Source organism: Somniosus microcephalus, chromosome 9, assembly GCF_052327205.1.
Source record: "Somniosus microcephalus isolate GS21.2 chromosome 9, FLI_Smic_1.0, whole genome shotgun sequence".
In the NCBI taxonomy this organism is placed as follows: domain Eukaryota; kingdom Metazoa; phylum Chordata; class Chondrichthyes; order Squaliformes; family Somniosidae; genus Somniosus; species Somniosus microcephalus.
In genome coordinates, this window is record NC_140995.1 from 65,349,161 (window position 1) to 65,368,264 (window position 19,104).

The window sequence follows — 19,104 nt, forward strand, 5'->3', positions numbered from 1 at the left end:
GGAGGGAACTCTGTGACCCTCTGCCCTGCTCACAGGGAAAGGCAGAGCTCCCGGACCACTCCGGTCATGTTTGGCGCCACTTGGGTCATGTCGTGCGCACGACTTACGCTCCGAAAAAACTTTCGGTTTTTAGAGGTTTTCAGAAGTGCGGATAAAGGATAGTCTACCTGTATTATCTATCGGGGATCGGTGGTGTAGTGGTTATGTTATTACTCATCTAGAGAACGAGAGTTCACATCCCACCATGGACAGTTTGAAGAGTTGAATTCAGTTTAAAAGCATCTGGAAATAAAAAGCTGGTGCCAGTAAAAGTGACCATGAAGCTGTTGGATTGTTGTAAAAACCCAACTGGTTCACTGATGTCCCTTTAGGGAAAGAAACCTGCTGTCCTTACCCAATCTGGGCCTATGTGTGACTCCATTTCCACATCAATGTGGTTGACTCTGCCTAGCAGTTAAGCAAGCCACTCAGTTGTATCCAATCTGCAGCGGACCCAGGAGAAGGCCCCTCAGACCAACGAGGGATGGGCAGTAAATATCAGCCTTGCCAGCGACGCCCACATCCAGAGTACAAATTTTTCTAATGTATTCTTTTAATAATTATATATTTCACAAAAATAATTAGTATAAGTTTCTGGCATATATATATATACCCCTGTTGAGATACCGCGGCAAACGTGGGAGTCGAGACCAGAGTTGGTGGAACACAACTGCTTTATTTTACATCATGGCAAAAAGAGAGCTTGAAAAGCCCGCGCAACCACTTAAATACTCCCCAGACAGGAAGTGCTCCCGGCAGCCTGTCCCTGCGGGAAACAAGTTGCCGGAGGAAAGGACCCCCGGCTGGGGGCGGCTGCTGCCGGCAGTGCGCCTGCGTAAACTGTCCGTGCCGCCGTGAGCGGATTATGTCCAATGGTGGCGTGTCGCCACAGAGCTCCCCCCAGAATCCGCTTAGGAGGAGTGGACGAGTCGTGACGGTGGTCTAATGGTTCTGCCAGAGCGGCTCGGAGTGGTCGCCGGTCTAGTTGGTGGGGCCAGGCGGTTCGCCGCCGGCTGTGCTGGCTTGCTGGCGGGACGGCCTCTAGTTGGAGGTCGGGCCACGGGGACCTGTTCCCCTGGTTGTGTGTGTGCTGGTTTGAGTCGGTCGATGGAGACTGTTTCGACCCTGTCGCCGAGTCGCAGCTTGAAGACCTTGTCCCCGGTTTGTAGTACCTCGTACGGTCCGTCGTACGGGGGTCGCAGGGGTCCGCGGTGCGCGTCGTGTCGCACGAAGACGAAGCGTGCCTGCTGCAAGTTTGGCGGGACGCGAGGTGAGAGTTCGCCGTGTCGGTTGACCGGAAGTGGGGCGAACTGTTGAGCGGGAGAGAAAGAGTTGAGCCGCTGCTGTTCGGCCGACCAAGGCGTGGTAGCCTCCGGGAGGAATTCGCCTGGTACGCGCAGCGGTTGTCCGTAGACTAACTCCGCTGCTGAGGACTGGAGGTCTTCCTTGACCGCGGTGCGTAGGCCTAGTAGCACCCACGGTAGGCGGTCAGTCCAGGTACTGTCCTGCAGGCCGGCGCGGAGTGAGGCCTTGAGTGACCTGTGGAAGCGTTCACACAGCCCGTTGGCCTGCGGGTGGTACGCCATGGTTCGGTGGAGCGTCACCCCGAGGTTGCGTGCTGTGGCCGTCCAGAGTTCGGAGGTGAACTGGGCGCCTTTGTCGGAGGTTATGTCGGCCGGTACGCCGAACCTCGCGACCCAGGTGTTAACGAACGCCCTGGCGATGTCGGCTGTGGTGATGGTGGTCAGCGGCACTGCCTCAGGCCAGCGTGTGTAGCGGTCGACCATCGTGAGGAGATAAGTTTGGCCTTGCGATGGCGGCAGAGGACCGACGATGTCGACGTGTACGTGGTCGAAGCAGCGGCTGGGTACGTCGAAGTCTCCCAGGGGTGCTTTTGTGTGCAGCTGTACCTTAGCCCATTGGCAGGCGAGGCAGGAGGTGGCCCAAGTCCGAACATCTTTGCTGAGGCCGCGCCAGACGAAGCGCTGGGAGGAGTTTGACGGATGCGCGGGAACCCGGATGGGAGAGCCCGTGGAGCGCGTCGAAGATGCGGCGGCGCCAGGTTGCAGGGACGACCGGCCTGGGTTGGCCGAGTGAGACGTCGCAAGTGACTGCCGTGGCTTCGGGCCCGTGCGCGACCATGGCTAGGCGTAGCCCTGGCAGGCTGGTAGCCGCCGAGAGGAGGTCTGGGTCCGTGAGCTGGGCCGCTGCTAGTTGCGCGTAGTCGACCGCTAGGTGATTCGCACAGATGGCGGGACGGGAAAGGCAGTCGGCGACAACGTTGTCTCTACCGGAGACGTGCTGAATGTCCGTGGTAAACTCGGACACGGCCGCGAGCTGGCGTTGCTGCCTAGCGGACCAGGGTTCGGTGTGCTTGGCCATCGCGTATGTGAGCGGCTTGTGGTCCACGTACGCGGTAAAGGGGCGGCCCTCCAGGAGGAACCTGAAATGGCGGACCGACAGGTGGAGCGCGAGGAGCTCGCGGTCGAAAGTAGAGTATTTGACCTCCGGGGGGCGCAGTTGGCGGCTGTAGAAGGCAAGTGGCTGCCACGCGCCATTAACCCACTGCTCGAACACGGCTCCGACCGCATGGTCGGCGGCGTCGGTGGTGAGCGTGACCCGGGCATCGGCCCTCGGGTGCGCGAGCAGGGTGGCGTCGGCGAGCGTGTTTTTGGTGGCGTCGAAGGCGGCTGACGTGTCAGTGGTCCAGGCTACGGCCATCTTGCCGGATTTACCTCGGAGGGAGTCGTATAGGGGCTTCATGAGGGCTGCAGCTCTGGGGATGAACCTGTTGTAGAAGTTCACCATCCCGAGGAACTCCTGGAGGCCCTTGATGGTTTTGGGGTGGGGGAATTGCTGGACGGCCTGCACCTTGTTGGGCAGGGGGACGGCCCCAGCGGGGGTGATGTGGTGGCCGAGAAAATCGATCTCGGCTAGGCCGAATTGGCACTTCGCCGGGCTGAGGATGAGCCCGTGTTGGGCTAGGCGCCCGAAAAGGATGCGAAGGTGTTCGAGGTGTTCCTGTTGGGAGGAGCTGGCCACGAGAATGTCGTCTAGATAGACGAATAGGAAGTTCAGGTCCCGGAGGACCGAGTCCATAAGGCGCTGGAAAGCCTGGGCTGCATTCTTGAGGCCGAAGGGCATCCTCAGGAACTCGAACAGGCCGAATGGGGTGATGACGGCCGTTTTGGGGATGTCCGCGGGGTGTACGGGGACTTGGTGGTAACCGCGCACCAGGTCAACCTTGGAAAAGACGGTTTGTCCGGCCAGTCGGGCCAAGAAGTCCTGGATGTGCGGCACCGGGTATCGGTCGGGGGTGGTGGTGTCGTTGAGGCGGCGGTAGTCCCCGCAGGGGCGCCAGCCACCGCCGGGCTTGGGGGCGATGTGGAGGGGCGAGGCCCAAGGGCTGCTGGAGCGGCGGATGATGCCGAGTTGCTCCATGGTGGTGAACTCGGCCCGCGCGATTTCCAGCTTGGCCGGGTTGAGTCTGCGGGCGTGGGCAGAGACCGGGGGGCCGGTGGTGGGGATATAGTGCTCCACACCGTGTTTGGCGGCTTTGGCCGAAAAGGTCGGGTTAGTGAGGGCGGGAAACACGGCTAGAAGTGCCGAGTAGTCGTCCGTGGCTCTGGCGAGGCAGTAGGTCGTCAGGCCGGCCGAACGGGCCGGGGTGAATGCGCCAGGGATGGGGGCCATAGTGTTGATGTCGACGAGGCGGTGCCTCGGAATGTCGACAAGGAGGCCGTGGGCGCGTAGGAAGTCGGCGCCGATGAGTGGGCAGAGGACCTTGGCTGTGATGAACTCCCAGCGGTAGCGGCGGCCTGCGAGGTCTAGCGTGACCATGCGGGTGCCGTATGTGCGGATGTCAGAGCCATTGGCTGCGGCCAGCGTGATACCCCGTGCGTCGCGTTGGATTTCGAGGGCGGAGGCGGGGGTGATGCTGTGCTGGGCTCCTGTGTCGCACAGGAATCGGCGGTTGGTGCTGTCGTCGGTGATGCACAGTAGGGGCCCCTTTTGCCCCGCGGTCATCGTGGGGGCCAGTGCGGGGGGGGGCGGGGGTTTGAAAGTGCACGGTGGCGTGCAGCGTTGGGCCCTAGTGCCAAAACGGGTGTGGTAGTAGCAGTGACCCGGAGTGGAAGGGCGGTCGGGCCTAGTGGGCCGGGGAGACCGCGTGGTCGTTGCCGTGAGGTCGGGCGCGACGTCGCGGGCGGTCTGCGCGGAGAGCAGCCGGTCAGCCTTTTCGGCTATCTCATTCAGGTCCGTGGAGCCAGACTCCACAATGAGCGGGCGGATGCTGGCGGGGAGCTGCCGAATGAAAAGCGTGCGAAAGAGGGCGCCGGGGTTTTTGTCGTCCGAGAGGGACAGCATGTGGGAAAGCAGGTCCGACGGTGAAGCGTCACCAAGGCCTGGGAGGTCGAGGAGTTGGCAGTTGCACTGGTAAGAGGACGCCTGAAATTTTTTAAGAAGCGCGGCCTTCAGATGTTCGTACTTGCCTTCCACTGGTGGATCCTGCAGCGCTGCCCAAACCTTGGGGACTGTGGCGTAGGTGAGAGAGGCGACGAGGTAGTCGTACTTCGTGGCGTCGACTGTAATGCTTCTCAGCCAGAATCTGGACTCGGCTTGAACGAACCAGGCCTCGGCCAGGTTCTCCCAAAAGTCCGGTAGTTTAACCGTGACTGCGTTTGTATCCGCCATGCTAGCTTAGGATTCGTCCTGAACGTCGGGGTCACCAGTGTTGAGATACCGCGGCAAACGTGGGAGTCGAGACCAGAGTTGGTGTAACACAACTGCTTTATTTTACATCATGGCAAAAAGAGAGCTTGAAAAGCCCGCGTAACCACTTAAATACTCCCCAGACAGGAAGTGCTCCCGGCAGCCTGTCCCTGCGGGAAACAAGTTGCCGGAGGAAAGGGCCCCCGGCTGGGGGCGGCTGCTGCCGGCAGTGCGCCTGCGTAAACTGTCCGTGCCGCCGTGAGCGGATTATGTCCAATGGTGGCGTGTCGCCACACCCCTTTTTTTAAATGAAGCAGGCAACTGCTTATCTATCAGGGTGACATCAGTGACTCACTAATATTATGGTGAATAAACCTACTGCTGCAAATTCATCCTCACTCCCTCTGTAGGACTCAGCTGCCATTCTATAGAGCAGAGGACCTGTCTCCAGGTGTGTGCCAATGCTACTCGCTGGCAGGGGTACAAGGGCAGTCTGAGTGGACCTGTCCTCTGAGATGCCTCCTCACCAGATAGTCCCGGTCCCCAAACACCCAGTAGCAATCTGGACTCAGGGTAATACGGGATCACCTTTGGAAAAGTGGGCGTAATCCCACATCCTGTCCCGTTGGGATGCAATGCACTCGCAGGCTGCAAGTCCACGGTAATATATTTAAGGCGATAGATAGATAGATTTCTAGACACAAAAGGCATCAAAGGGTATGGGGAGAGAGTGGGAATATGGTACTGAGATAGAGGATCAGCCATGATCATATTGAATGGCGGAGCAGGCTCAAAGGGCTGAATGGCCTACTCCTGCTCCTATTTTTCTATGTTTCTATGTAACTCCCCCGTGGAATTTTAATAATTTCTAACCTTTCTTTGTTTGGTTTTGCCAAGTCACTTTTACTCCACATGTCTCAATCTCCCTACATTAGCTACTCCATAACGTAAATACTGTGTACAGTTTTGGTCTCCTTAACTAAGGAAGGATATACTTGCCTTAGAGGGAGCACAATGAAGGTTCACTAGACGGATTCCTGGGATGGGGGATTGTCCTATGAGGAGAGATTGAGTAGACTCGGCCTATATTCGCTAGAGTTTAGAAGAATGAGCGATGATCTCATTGAAACGTCTAAAATTCTTAGAGGGCTTGACAGGGTAGATGCAGGGAGGATGTTTCCCCTGGCTGGGGAGTCTAGAACCAGGGGTCACAGTCTCAGAATAAGGGGTCAGCCAATTAGGACTGAGATGAGGAGAAATTTCTTCACTCAGAGGGTGGTGAATCTTTGGAATTCTCTACCCCAGAGAGCGGTGGAGGCTCAGTCGTTGAGTATAATCAAGGCAGAGATCGATAGGTTTCAGGACATTAAGGGAATCAAAAGATATGGGGATAGTGCAGGAAGGTGGAGTTGAGGTCAAAGATCAGCCATGATCTTACTGAGTGGCGGATCAGGCTCAATGGGCCGAATGGCCTACTCCTGCTCCTATTTCTTGCGTAATTAAGTCTGACTCTGATCCCGGTGGCATCGTGAATTCATGAAAATTAAGGTTTACGATTCAGCCTCAGGATGAGAAAGTCAGATTCAGTAATGTAGTGTTGTCCATTAAAAATCGCTGACTAAACCACCGGTATGGCTACTACGGCGACATTGCTTTAACCACATGCACTAATTCTAGTAGAAAACACCTTAAACATACTACAAATGTACTTCACATATGTATAAAATTAATTAACAAACGTACGAGAGGGAGATGGAACCTGTGGGTCTGTACCCCAATACAGGTCAGTAAATTTGGGGTATTAGGAGGGTCTGGAACCTGTGGGTCTGTACCCAGTACAGGTCAGTAAATTTGGGGTATTAGGAGGAGAAGGAACCTGTGGGTCTGTACCCCAGTATAGGTCAGTAAATGTGGGGTATTAGAGGGAGATGGAACCTGTGGGTCTGTACCCCAGTATAGGTCAGTAAATGTGGGGTATTAGAGGGAGATGGAACCTGTGGGTCTGTACCCCAGTATAGGTCAGTAAATGTGGGGTATTAGAGGGAGATGGAACCTGTCGGTCTGTACCCCAGTATAGGTCAGTAAACGTGGGGTATTAGAGGGAGATGGAACCTGTGGGTCTGTACCCCAGTATAGGTCAGTAAATGTGGGGTATTAGAGGGGGCTGGAACCTGTCGGTCTGTACCCCAGAATAGGTCAGTAAATGTGGGGTATTAGAGGGGGCTGGAATCTGTAGATCTGAACCCTAGCATGAGTCAGGAGAAGATTAAAGCAAAATATTTCAGAATCAAAAACATAGGAATAGGATTGGCAGTCACCTGTCCACTCTGTCAGTGTTGGGGCATGGGGAGAGGGGAAAGATAACGATTGAAAATGGGAAGAGAAATATTTTAAATGGCTATGGTCAACACGACTTTGAAAGGAAATTACACAGAGAAGAAATTCAATTACCTGCACTGGAAATATTGCACTTCTTCATGAGTCCCATTGTGCTTTCCTCGCTCAGGATTGTCCCATTCCACTCCAAGCCAGGTTCCTTGAAAATTAATGATGCATTTTAATCACCTGCATTTATTTCTCCCTGTACACTGCTCATCAAATGTTGTTACACGTATATTCTAATGCTTATTGGTTGCATCACTACATAACATTTCCGACCGTCGCAAAATTGTTTTAACAGTCTCAGTGAGTGCAGCCAGTTTCCCCCCTTATCATTATCTGTTTCTCTTCTTCCGCAGAGCATGAATTCCCTCTATTTTAACCCCAGTTTACTCCTCCTTCCTGGTTTCCCAGGCCCGTGTACAACTGCAGCCAAGAGACGAGGGGCTCTGCTCCCAATGCCAGCCACGCTTGTACCGAATCTCCCTCAGTACACACTGCACCAGTCTTTGGTGCCCCATGTGCTGCCTTTAGCTCGCCATTACAATCCAAAACATGGAGTGAATAATCAAATGCCAGCTTTGGAAGGAGACAAGTAATATAGGTGAACAAGTTATATCACTGGATTTCCCAAAATTTAGTGGAGATAAGGGGGTTCATGTGACGGACTGTGGACTGTCCATCCATCGGTGATACTGTCTGATTTGTATTCCGTTGATTTTGGTTGGATGAAAACCAGGCAGGTTCTAGAACGAGTGGGCGATCAGCTCCTCCACATTACCATCCAGCAGTGAGGTTCAACATTACCTCCAAGGTTTCGCCAGGTTTTAACTGGACTGAAGTTCAACCTCAACAGCCTCTTTTGTGTTGATTTTCTATCACAGGCATTAGGGGAGTGAGTTGGATGCTGGCTGGATCAGCTGAAATGCCAGGCAGACAAGCCTGATGGGCTGAATGGCCTATTTTTGCCCTCAACTTTCAGTATTCATGTGGTCTCAGTTGCCTTATCTGGGTTCCTTGGTTTTTCTTTCTCTCTCTTCTCCCCCACCCACCCACCCCTCTCTTCACGCCCCCCCCCCCCCATTTCTCTCAACAAATTTGTCTCTGCCTCCATCTTTTCCAGCTCCTACTACATTGAGTCATAACGGCACAGGAGGCCATTCGGCCCACCGAGTCCGTGCCGGCTCTCCAGCGCAATCCAGTCAGTCCCATTCCCCCACTCTATCCCCGTAGCCCTGCAAGTTTATTTCCCTCAAGTGCCTATCCAGTCTCCCCTTGAAAACACGGAGTGTCTCCGCTTCCACCACTTCCGTCGGCAGCGAGTTCCAGGTCCTCACCCATCACTGCGTAAAAAAGTTTTTCCTCACATCCCCCCTGTAGCTCTTGCCCAAAACCTTAAATCCGTTTCCCCTAGTCCTTGTACCATTAACTAGTGGGAACAGCCTTTCCCCGTCTAGCCTATCCAAACCCGTCATAATCTTGTACACTTCTATCAAATCACCCCTCAACCTCCTTTGCTCAAATGAAAACAAATCCAACTTCTCCAGCCTGTCCTCGTAGTTAAGATCCCCCATCCCTGGAACCATTCTGGTAAATCTCCTCTGCACCCTCTCAAGGGCCTTCACTTCCTTCCTAAAGTGTGGTGACCAGAACTGGATGCAATACTCAGTTGTGGCCTAACCAGCGCTTTATAAAGATTCAGCATAACCTCTCTACTTTTGCACTCAATACCTCTATTTATGAAGTCCAAGATCCCATATGCTTTGCTAACCACTCAATCTATTCTTCTCTGATTTTTCCTCACCTTCCTTTCCAATGGTTTGTTAGATTCTCTTTCTCTGCCGCCATTTCTCTGCCTGTTGTCCCCTTCCGTGGAACTCCATTACGCCTCAGGCTCAACTCTCCCTTCTTCCCATCGCCCCTAACCCCCTCCACTTCTCTTTGACTCCACTCCCCCTCTTCTTTCTAACTCAACCCACTTTGGTCCCAACTCTCAGTAGCTGCTCATTCCTTCCTGGGCCCAACATTCAAAGGCCCATATTTCAGATGACCATCTTACTGTCTTTATTGCCCCAATCGATAGCATCATGTATACACTGTCGAAACGCCATCACCTGCTGTGGATGCATTCTTAAAAAAACTAAAATAATCTGTCCAGAGCATTTTCTAAAATATTACTGTCACTGTTCTCTGCCACAGAACAAAGGTTAAAAACAAACAAGCCATGCATAGCAGATCGATTTATAAAGTTTCCTGTACAGTGGTCGACTATCCCCAAATTATAGACAGAGAAAGGACTTGCATTTCTATAGCACCTTTCACAACCTCAGGGCGTCACAAAGCGCTTTACAGCCACTGAAGTACTTTTTGAAGTGTAGTCACTGTTGCAATGTAGGAAATGCAGGAGCCAATTTGCGCACAGCAAGCTCCCACAAACAGCAATGTGATAACCAGATAATCTGTTTAAATAATGTTGGTTGAGGGATAAATACTGGCCAGAACATGGGGGAGAACTCCCCTGCTCTTCTTCAAAATAGTGCCATGGGATCTTTTACATCCACCTGCGAGTGCAGACGGGTCCTCGGTTTAATGTCTCATCCAAAAGACGGCATCTCCAACAGTGCAGCACTCCCTCAGCCTGGTTGATGTGCTCAAGTCTCTGGAGTGGGGTTTGAACCCATGACCTTTTGACCCTGAGGCGAGAGTGCTACCAACTGAGCCATGGCTGACAGTTAAAACACCTGCTGCCCCCTATCAGCAACAGCCGGTCTAATGTCCAGGAACAACTTCGTCCCAGGGAGTGAGTAATACAAAGAGCATTCCTCGAATCTGAGAATTATTTCAATGATCATGAAAGGAATCAGAAAGCATCGTCATTCGAACTATACCTGCTGCTGATGGCACTGTTCCCACAAAGCGCACAGTTCCATATTCATCCCGATAGATGATTCTTCTACCCACAGCATCACAGGGCACAATGTCACTCTGTGTCATCTTTGCTATATTTCAGCCTGCGACAACTCATCCAAATCTGAACAGAAATTTTAAAGAAATATATCAGATCTTTTACCCACACATCCCGTGGACTGAGCTGTGCTGCCTCTGTTGGAATTAGCAGGTCACTACACCCCACACTCCCCTGCCTCCCAACTTCTGCATCTCCCCTTAGTGCCATTCAGGCACACAGAATCGTACAGCAAAGGAGGCCGCCATTCGGCCCATCGTGCCTGCTCTTTGAAAGAGCTCTCCAATTAGTCCCACTGCCCTGCTCTTTCCCCATAGCCCTTTCCAAGTATTTATCCCACTCCCTGTTGAATCTGCTTCCACCACCCTTTCAGGCAGTGCATTAAAGATCATAACAACTCGCTGTGTAAAAAAGTTTTTCCTTATCTCCCCTCCTAGCTTTTGAGCCAATTATCTTAAATCTGTGTCCTCTGGTCACCAACCCTCCTGCTACTGGAAAGTTTCTCCCTATCTGCCCCTCATCATTTTGAGCACCTCTATTAAATCTCCCCTTAACCTTCGCTGCTCTAAAGGAGAACAACCCCAGCTTCTTAGTCTCTCCAAGTAACTGAAGTCCCTCATCACTGATACCACTTAGTAAATCTCCTCGGCCCCCTCTCCTAGACCTTGACAATTTCTAAAGTGTGGTGCCCAGAATTGGACACAATACTCCAGCTGTGGTCTAACCATATTGGGCTACTAGGAACATAGGAACTACTAGATGAAAAAAGACTTAAGATCCATCGCTTTCTACCATCCTGGTAGTTGCTCGATACAATAATCGATTGTTGACTAATCACAGCAATCAATCTCTATCAATCAATCAATGACCCAGACATGAGGTGAGGAAAACCCCAGAGGTGGAGAGCTTTGGGAACCAGAGGTCCAAAGTCACCTGTTCCTCCCAAGCATGGACCACGTCATGTCTCAAATTACTCACGTACTGCATCCCAAAATGTTATTTTATGAAAGAAATCTGTCTAATGTTCATTTGAATGGATCAATACTATCGAATTCCACCATCTTCCTAGGGAGCCTGTTCCATAGATTGACCACTTGCTCACTGAATTTGCCTCCTTCAAGCGCAGGGCATGTCCTCTGGCTGTACTATTCTGGACAAGGTAAAACAGCTCGTCATGATCGACATTAGAATCCTAAAGGCAGCAATCCTATCATCTGTCAACCTTCTCTTTTCCAGTGAGAACATGCCCAATTTACACAATCACTCCTCATAATCCAATCCCTTCAATCATTCTGTGTATAATCAATTGAATTTCCTGTTTTCTAACAACAACTTGCATTTATACAACACCTTTAATGGAGCAAAGTGTCCCACGGCACTTCACAGGAACATAATCAGTCAAACTTTGACACTGAGCCACGTAAACAGATATTAGGACAGGTGACCAAAAGCTTGGTCAAAGAGGTAGGTTTTAAGGAGGAGAGAGAGGTAGAGGGGCGGAGAGGTTTAAAGAGGGAATTCCAGAGCTTAGGGCCTCGGCAGCTGAAGGTATGGCCACCAATAGCGGAGCGGTGAAAATCGGGGATCTGGAAGAGGCCAGCATTGGAGGAGCACAGAGATATTGGAGGGTTGTACACTGCGGGAGGTTACAGAGATATTGGAGGGTTGTACACTGCGGGAGGTTACAGAGATATTGGAGGGTTGTACGCTGCGGGAGTTTACAGAGATCTCGGAGGGTTGTACACTGCGGGAGGTTACAGAGATATTGGAGGGTTGTACACTGCGGGAGGTTACAGAGATATTGGAGGGTTGTACGCTGCGGGAGGTCACAGAGATATTGGAGGGTTGTACGCTGCGGGAGGTTACAGAGATATTGGAGGGTTGTACGCTGCGGGAGGTTACAGAGATATTGGAGGGTTGTACGCTGCGGGAGGTCACAGAGATATTGGAGGGTTGTACGCTGCGGGAGGTTACAGAGATATTGGAGGGTTGTACGCTGCGGGAGGTTACAGAGATATTGGAGGGTTGTACGCTGCGGGAGGTCACAGAGATATTGGAGGGTTGTACGCTGCGGGAGGTCACAGAGATATTGGAGGGTTGTACGCTGCGGGAGGTTACAGAGATATTGGAGGGTTGTACACTGCGGGAGGTCACAGAGATATTGGAGGGTTGTACGCTGCGGGAGGTTACAGAGATCTCGGAGGGTTGTACGCTGCGGGAGGTTACAGAGATATTGGAGGGTTGTACGCTGCGGGAGGTTACAGAGATCTCGGAGGGTTGTACACTGCGGGAGGTTACAGAGATATTGGAGGGTTGTACGCTGCGGGAGGTTACAGAGATATTGGAGGGTTGTACACTGCGGGAGGTTACAGAGATATTGGAGGGTTGTACGCTGCGGGAGGTTACAGAGATATTGGAGGGTTGTACACTGCGGGAGGTTACAGAGATATTGGAGGGTTGTACGCTGCGGGAGGTCACAGAGATATTGGAGGGTTGTACACTGCGGGAGGTTACAGAGATATTGGAGGGTTGTACACTGCGGGAGGTTACAGAGATATTGGAGGGTTGTACGCTGCGGGAGGTCACAGAGATATTGGAGGGTTGTACACTGCGGGAGGTTACAGAGATATTGGAGGGTTGTACGCTGCGGGAGGTCACAGAGATATTGGAGGGTTGTACGCTGCGGGAGGTTACAGAGATATTGCAGGGTTGTACGCTGCGGGAGGTTACAGAGGTATTGGAGGGTTGTATGCTGCGGGAGGTCACAGAGATATTGGAGGGTTGTACACTGCGGGAGGTTACAGAGATATTGGAGGGTTGTACACTGCGGGAGGTTACAGAGATATTGGAGGGTTGTACGCTGCGGGAGGTCACAGAGATATTGGAGGGTTGTACACTGCGGGAGGTTACAGAGATATTGGAGGGTTGTACGCTGCGGGAGGTTACAGAGATCTCGGAGGGATGTAGGCTGGAGGAAGTTACAGAGATAGGGTTTACTTTTGCTCCAATAGTCAGTAACAAACAGACCAAGACTGAAAACAAGGATTGGCCTGTCCAGCACTGTCCTAATATTCACTGGATGAGAGTTTACTGATTGGCACCGACACTGATACAGTACAGTTTGAACTTCAAACTATAAAATGATAAGGAAAAACGTGAAAAACTGTAAGTATTCTGGACAGCTGAAGAAATTAAATCTCACAATTATCAAACATAAGTTTAACTTGAACATCCTTTTACACTTAAACAAAATCTGAACCCAACTGTATGAGGGAATTCAACCAACATTAATAGATTTCCTGCGGTATTGCTCACAGTAAGACAGAGGTTGGACTGTTGCAAAGGGGTACTGGAGTGTAAGAGTGGGCTTTCGAGAAGGTCCCGCATAAGAGATTAGCGTGTAAAGTTAAGGCACATGGGATTGGGGGCAAGGTATGGACTTGGATAGAGAACTGGTTGGCAGACAGAAAGCAAAGAGTTGGAATAAATGGGTCTTTTTCCGAGTGGCAGGCAGTAACTAGTGGGGTACCGCAGGGATCGGTCCTAGGACCCCAGCTATTCACAATATATATTAATGATCTAGACAAGGGAACTAGATGTAATATCTCCAAATTTGCAGACGACACAAAGCTGGGTGGGCGTGTGTGCTGTGAGGAGGATGCCGAGAAACTCCAGGATGATTTGGACAGGTTGGGCAGAAGTATGGCAGATGCAATATAACGTGGATAAATGTGAGGTTATCCACTTTGGTGTCAAAAACAGGAAGGCAGATTATCTGAATGGCAATAGATTGGGAGAAGGGGAAGTGCAACGAGACCTGGGTGTTCTTGTGCACCAGTCGCTGAAGGTAAGCATGCAGGTGCAGCAGGCGGTTAAGAAGGCAAATGGTATGTTGGCCTTCGTAGCGAGAGGGTTGGAGTACAGGAACAAGGATGTCTTGCTGCAGTTGTACAGGTCCTTGGTGAGACCACATCTTGAGTATTGTATGCAGTTTTGGTCGCCTTATCTGAGGAAGGATGTTCTTGCCATGGAAGGAGTTCAGCGAAGATTCACCAGGCTGATACCTGGGATGGCAGGAATGACGTATGAGGAGAGATTGGGTCGATTGGGCTTATACTCGCTGGAGTTTAGAAGAATGAGAGGGGATCTCATTGAAACTTATAAAATTCTGACAGGACTGGACAGACTAGATGCAGGAAGGATGTTCCCGATGGTCGGGGAGTCCAGAACCAGGGGTCACAGTCTAAGGATAAGGGGTAAGCCATTTAGGACAGAAATGGGGAGGAATTTCTTCACCCAGAGAGTGGTGAACCTGTGGAATTCTCTACCACAGAAGGCAGTAGAGGCCAATTCATTAAATATATTCAAGAAGGAGTTGGATATATTTCTTAAGGCTAAAGGGATCAAGGGGTATGGGGAGAAAGCCGGGACCGGGTACTGAATTTGGATGATCAGCCATGATCGCATTGAATGACGGAGCAGGCTCGAGGGGCCGAATGGCCTACTCCTGCTCCTATCTTTTATGTTTCGATGTTTACTGAAAGAATTTGGGAAGAGGTCTGGAAGTGATTTTCTCAGAGGCAGCAAAGGGTTTTTTGATTAGTTCCCAGTTTTCACAACCCCCAGGAACACCTGCCACATACCCAGCTCTCCGATAGGGAGCATTGTTACAGGCATCTCAAACACAGAAAATCTCATTACAAGTTTAATCATTTTCTTGTAAACTTCTAGTTGTTAGTAATTAGAATCGGTGTCTCACAGGTGGAAGCAATTAGAACAATGAGCTTTTCTGACCGTCAAGGAAACACAGGTGAGATAATTAGTTTGGTTCAAGATTCTAGGTCTTTCTTTTTGAAAAATGAACTAGCATTAGCATGAGGTGAAACACTCTTAACTTGGTCATTTCTCCTCGCACACTCACACTGCCTCTCTGCTTCAAAAGAAAACTCAATATAAGCTTATGAAATTTGTCCTCTAGCTTGTCTTCACATCCCGTTGTAAAATAACTGAACAAAAGCTCCTAGAAACTAAAGAAAACTATTCATCAGTACAGCTGATGGACCAGTACTGGTGCATTCTGGAAAATTAAGTACACTGCATATGCACAGACCGTCAACTGCAATTCATCACACAGCTCTGGGTAAAAATATCAAGCCCAGACTTCTGGGAGAGGCTGATGCCTTCAAGTAAAAACAAATGAAGGCATTAATAGGCAGAAGATTAAAGGGAGATATTAATCGAGGTGTTCAAAATTATAATGGGGTTTTGATAAATAAGGAGAAACTGGCAGGAAGGTCGGTAACCAGAGGACACAGATTTAAGGTAATTGGCAAAAGAACCAGTGGGGTGAGGAGGAGAAATTATTTCACACAGTGAGTTGCTGTGATCTGGAATGCACTGCATGAAAGGGCGGTTGAAGCAGATTCAATGCTAACTTTTAAAAGAGAACTGGATAAATACTTGAAGGGGGAAATGTGCAGGGCTATGGGGAAAGAGCAGGGGAGTGGGACTAATTGGAGAGCTCTTTCAAAGAGCCGGCACAGGCACGATGGGCCGAATGGCCTCCTGTTCTGTGTGATTCTATAATACTAAAGACAATTCAATGGAACTTAAATCACATAAATCTGAAATATGTTTTTTTTTTTTTTTTTTTTTAAATTGTTTAAACGCTTATTTTGGACATCAGAAATTTCAGCTACTGAAGAAAAATGGTAATTCAGAAGTTTTCAGAAATTTGTGGGGAAAAGATAATACAATGCCATCCAGTGGCCAGCTTGTGCAATTACAGGTGGCGCCTTTACATTGGCGATTTCCATCAAAAATGTGAAGGAGTATATAATGGAGAAAAGCTTACACAAATGCGATACAATGAGTGACAACATAGATAGGAAGTACACACACAGGCAGGAGACTTTTAGTAAGATAAATAGGAACAAATTTCTTGTGGCATTACTTATGGCATGTAACGCACTATGTATTAGCAGGAACACCAAGTCAAATTCTCTTATTACCTCCTTAATAATAGATTTTAGCATGTTCCCTACTACTGATGTCAGGCTAACTGGTCTGTAATTCCCGGTTTTCTCTCCCTCCTTTCTTAAATAGTGGGGTTACATTTGCTACCTTCCAATCCGCAGGAACCGTTCCAGGAATTTTGGAAAATGACAACCAATGCATCCATTATCTCTATAGCCACCTCTTTCAAAACCCTAGGATGTAGGCCATCAGGTCCTGGGGGTTTATCAGCTTTCAGTCCCATTAATTTCTCCAGCACTTTTTTTTTAACTAATACTAATTTCTTTCAGTTCCTCATTCCCGCTAGAGCTTTGGTTCTCCACTATTTCCAGGAAGTTTTCTGCGTCTTCTTCCATGAAGACAGGCACAAAGTATTTGTTTAATTTCTATGCCATTTCCTTATTCCCCATTATAATTTCTCCTGTCTCACAGCCTGTAAGGGACCCACAATACAGAGGACTAAACAATAATAAACAACCTAACGCATTAATAGGCACACACAACACATGGTAGCAGCTAACCTTACATCTACACAAGCTTACATATCAACACCATACATACAGAATGTAATGACATATTGTACCCACATTTCTCCTATCTAATTAAATCTATAAAAGATACAACACACTAGAGCTCTTTGAGGACTTTGGCCTAGCCTTGCTGAAGCTTGTGACCTCCGGAGTTGTCCTTTGTATGCGAGTTATAATTAGTACCAATGTCCTATGCAAGGGGGTTGTGTTTTATCAGCTCATTAACTTGAATTATTAACCAAACGTTTCAGTGTTACCTGGTCCTCAAACTTGAATTGGAAGTAAAGCATATATGACAATATCCTATTAAAGTTCCACATAAGAGCAATCCACGGGCCGCCCCAAAGCGCTTTACAGTCAATTAAATACTTTTGAGGTGTAATCACTGTTGTGTTGTCGGGAAATATGGCAGCCAATTTGCACACAGCAAGATCCCACAAACAGCAATGTGATCGTGACCAATGAATCTGTTTTAGTGATGTTGGTTGAAGGATAAATAACCGGCAGAACTCCCCTGCTCTACTTCAAAATAGTGCTGTGGGATCTTATGTCCACCCAAGAAAGCAGACGGGACGTCAGCTTAACGTCTCATCCGAAAGGCAGCACCTCTGACAGTGCAGCACTCGAGTGTCAGCCTAGATTTTTGTGCTCAAGTCTTTGGAATAGGGCTTGAACTCACAACCGTCTGACTCAGAGGCAAATGAAAATGGAGTTAAACAAGAGAGAGCATTAGATGTACCTGACAATGGTACATTTGGGGAGAGAGAAGTGGCAAAGGAACAGAAGAAAATGGTGAAAGGCTGGTTAAAAGGTTTTGGAGAAATGGAAAGAGAAAAGGGGTAAAGGGAGATGTAGGGGGCTCCTCAACATAGAATTTAACATGAAAGAAGGGAAGGAATCTTCAGGCTGTATGAGGAAAGATAAGAAATATGTGCAAGGATTTAATTGTTCTGATATATTAAAAGGAAAATTGAAATTATGGCAGGGGTAAAGAACATTGTAGGAAATAATCAGTATTTTCAATATTGCAGATGTTTGATGTGGTGTCTGCTGCGGAGTTTAAGACTGCAGTGGTGTTGTGGGTGTGTGAAACCCCGGGGGACAGGGCCGACAATTGAAGTGTGGGATGATTCAAGGCCGGAGAGGGACCTAGAATGGGGGGTGGTCGGCAGGATTATTCTATTACTGTTAGAGGAGCATAGGAACAGGAGGAGGCCATTCAGCCCCACGAGCCTGTTCTGCCATTCAATTAGATCTGTATCTTAACTCCATCTTGGTTCTATAATCCTGAATACCCTTGCCCAACAAAAATCTATCAATCTCAGTTTTGAAATTTTCAATTAACCCTCAGCCTCAACAGCTTTTTTGGGGGGGGGGGAAAAGAGTGCTCCAGATTTCCACTGTGTGTGAAGAAGTGCTTCCTGACATCACCCCTGAACGGCCCAGCTCTAATTTTAAGGTTATGCCGCCTTATTCTGGACTCCTTCTCTCCCCCACCACCACCACCGGAGGAGGAAACCGTTTCTCGCGATCCCCCACACATTGCCCGGCTCACGTTTATACTCAGACTGCGGGCCCGCCCCCGAAATGCACCGACAGGCCGGAAGCCCACCGAGACCCTGTGACCGCCGTTCCTCTCTCTCCGCCTGGCCGCTGATAGAAACCTTGCTGCCGCTACTTTATTGCCCGCCGTAGCTCGCTCCGTCACCAGGCGACGCGCGGCCGGAACTCCTGTCGACGCACCGCGGTTTCCGGTACGGAGACATTCCCTGTGGCAACTGACGTTACCTCACCACACGGGGGGGTGGGCGGAGCCGCGTCACTGCGCCCCCTGCCGGCCGGAGCAACGCAGACCACCACACATGAGCAGATCCTGGGGAACCAGCCACAGCCCATCGGCAGGTCTGGATGTGATGTCCCCCACAGTCCATCGACAGGTCTGTATGTGATGCCCCCCACAGCCCATCAACGGTTTGGATGTGATGCCCCCCACAGCCCATCGACAGGTCTGGATGTGATGCCCCCCACAGTCCATTGACAGGTCTGGATGTGACGCCCCCCACAGTCCATTGACAGGTCTGGATGTGACGCCCCCCACAGCCCATCAACGGTTTGGATGTGATGCCCCCCACAGCCCATCGACAGGTCTGGATGTGATGCCCCCCACAGCCCATCGACAGGTCTGGATGTGACGCCCCCCACAGCCCATCAACAGTTCTGGATGTGACGCCCCCCACAGTCCATCGACAGGTCTGGTTGTGACGCCCCCCACAGCCCATCAACAGGTCTGGATGTGACGCCCCCCACAACCCATCGACAGGTCTGGATGTGATGCCCCCCACAGCCCATCGACAGGTTCCTGGGACTAGGGACAGGGTCACTGGCAAGGCTTGGAAGCTAAGCAGAGCCAGGCCTGGTTAGTACTTGGAGGGGTGACCATCAGGGAAGACCAGGTGCAGAAGGTCA

At 50.3% G+C, this 19,104-nt stretch overlaps 1 protein-coding gene across 7 annotated transcripts in view; it reads right to left on the minus strand.

Moving 5' to 3' along the window:
- Window positions 1-18,406, minus strand: part of tbce (tubulin folding cofactor E) — a 69,040-nt gene extending 50,634 nt beyond the window's left edge. For 4 of the 7 annotated variants that reach the window (XM_085996704.1, XM_085996702.1, XM_085996698.1 and 1 more), the window contains exons 1-3: window positions 18,194-18,403; window positions 10,017-10,159; window positions 7,201-7,285 (exon numbers count right to left, since the gene is read on the minus strand). In XM_085996704.1, coding sequence (XP_085852830.1) covers window positions 7,201-7,285; window positions 10,017-10,122 — 191 coding nt within the window. In that variant the 5' untranslated portion in view covers window positions 10,123-10,159; window positions 18,194-18,403. Of the gene's footprint in view, window positions 1-7,200; window positions 7,286-10,016; window positions 10,160-18,193 lie in introns of all 7 variants that reach the window. The other 3 variants (XM_085996701.1, XM_085996700.1, XM_085996703.1) reach the window with 2 other exon arrangements.
- Between the last annotated feature and the right edge of the window lie 698 nt (window positions 18,407-19,104).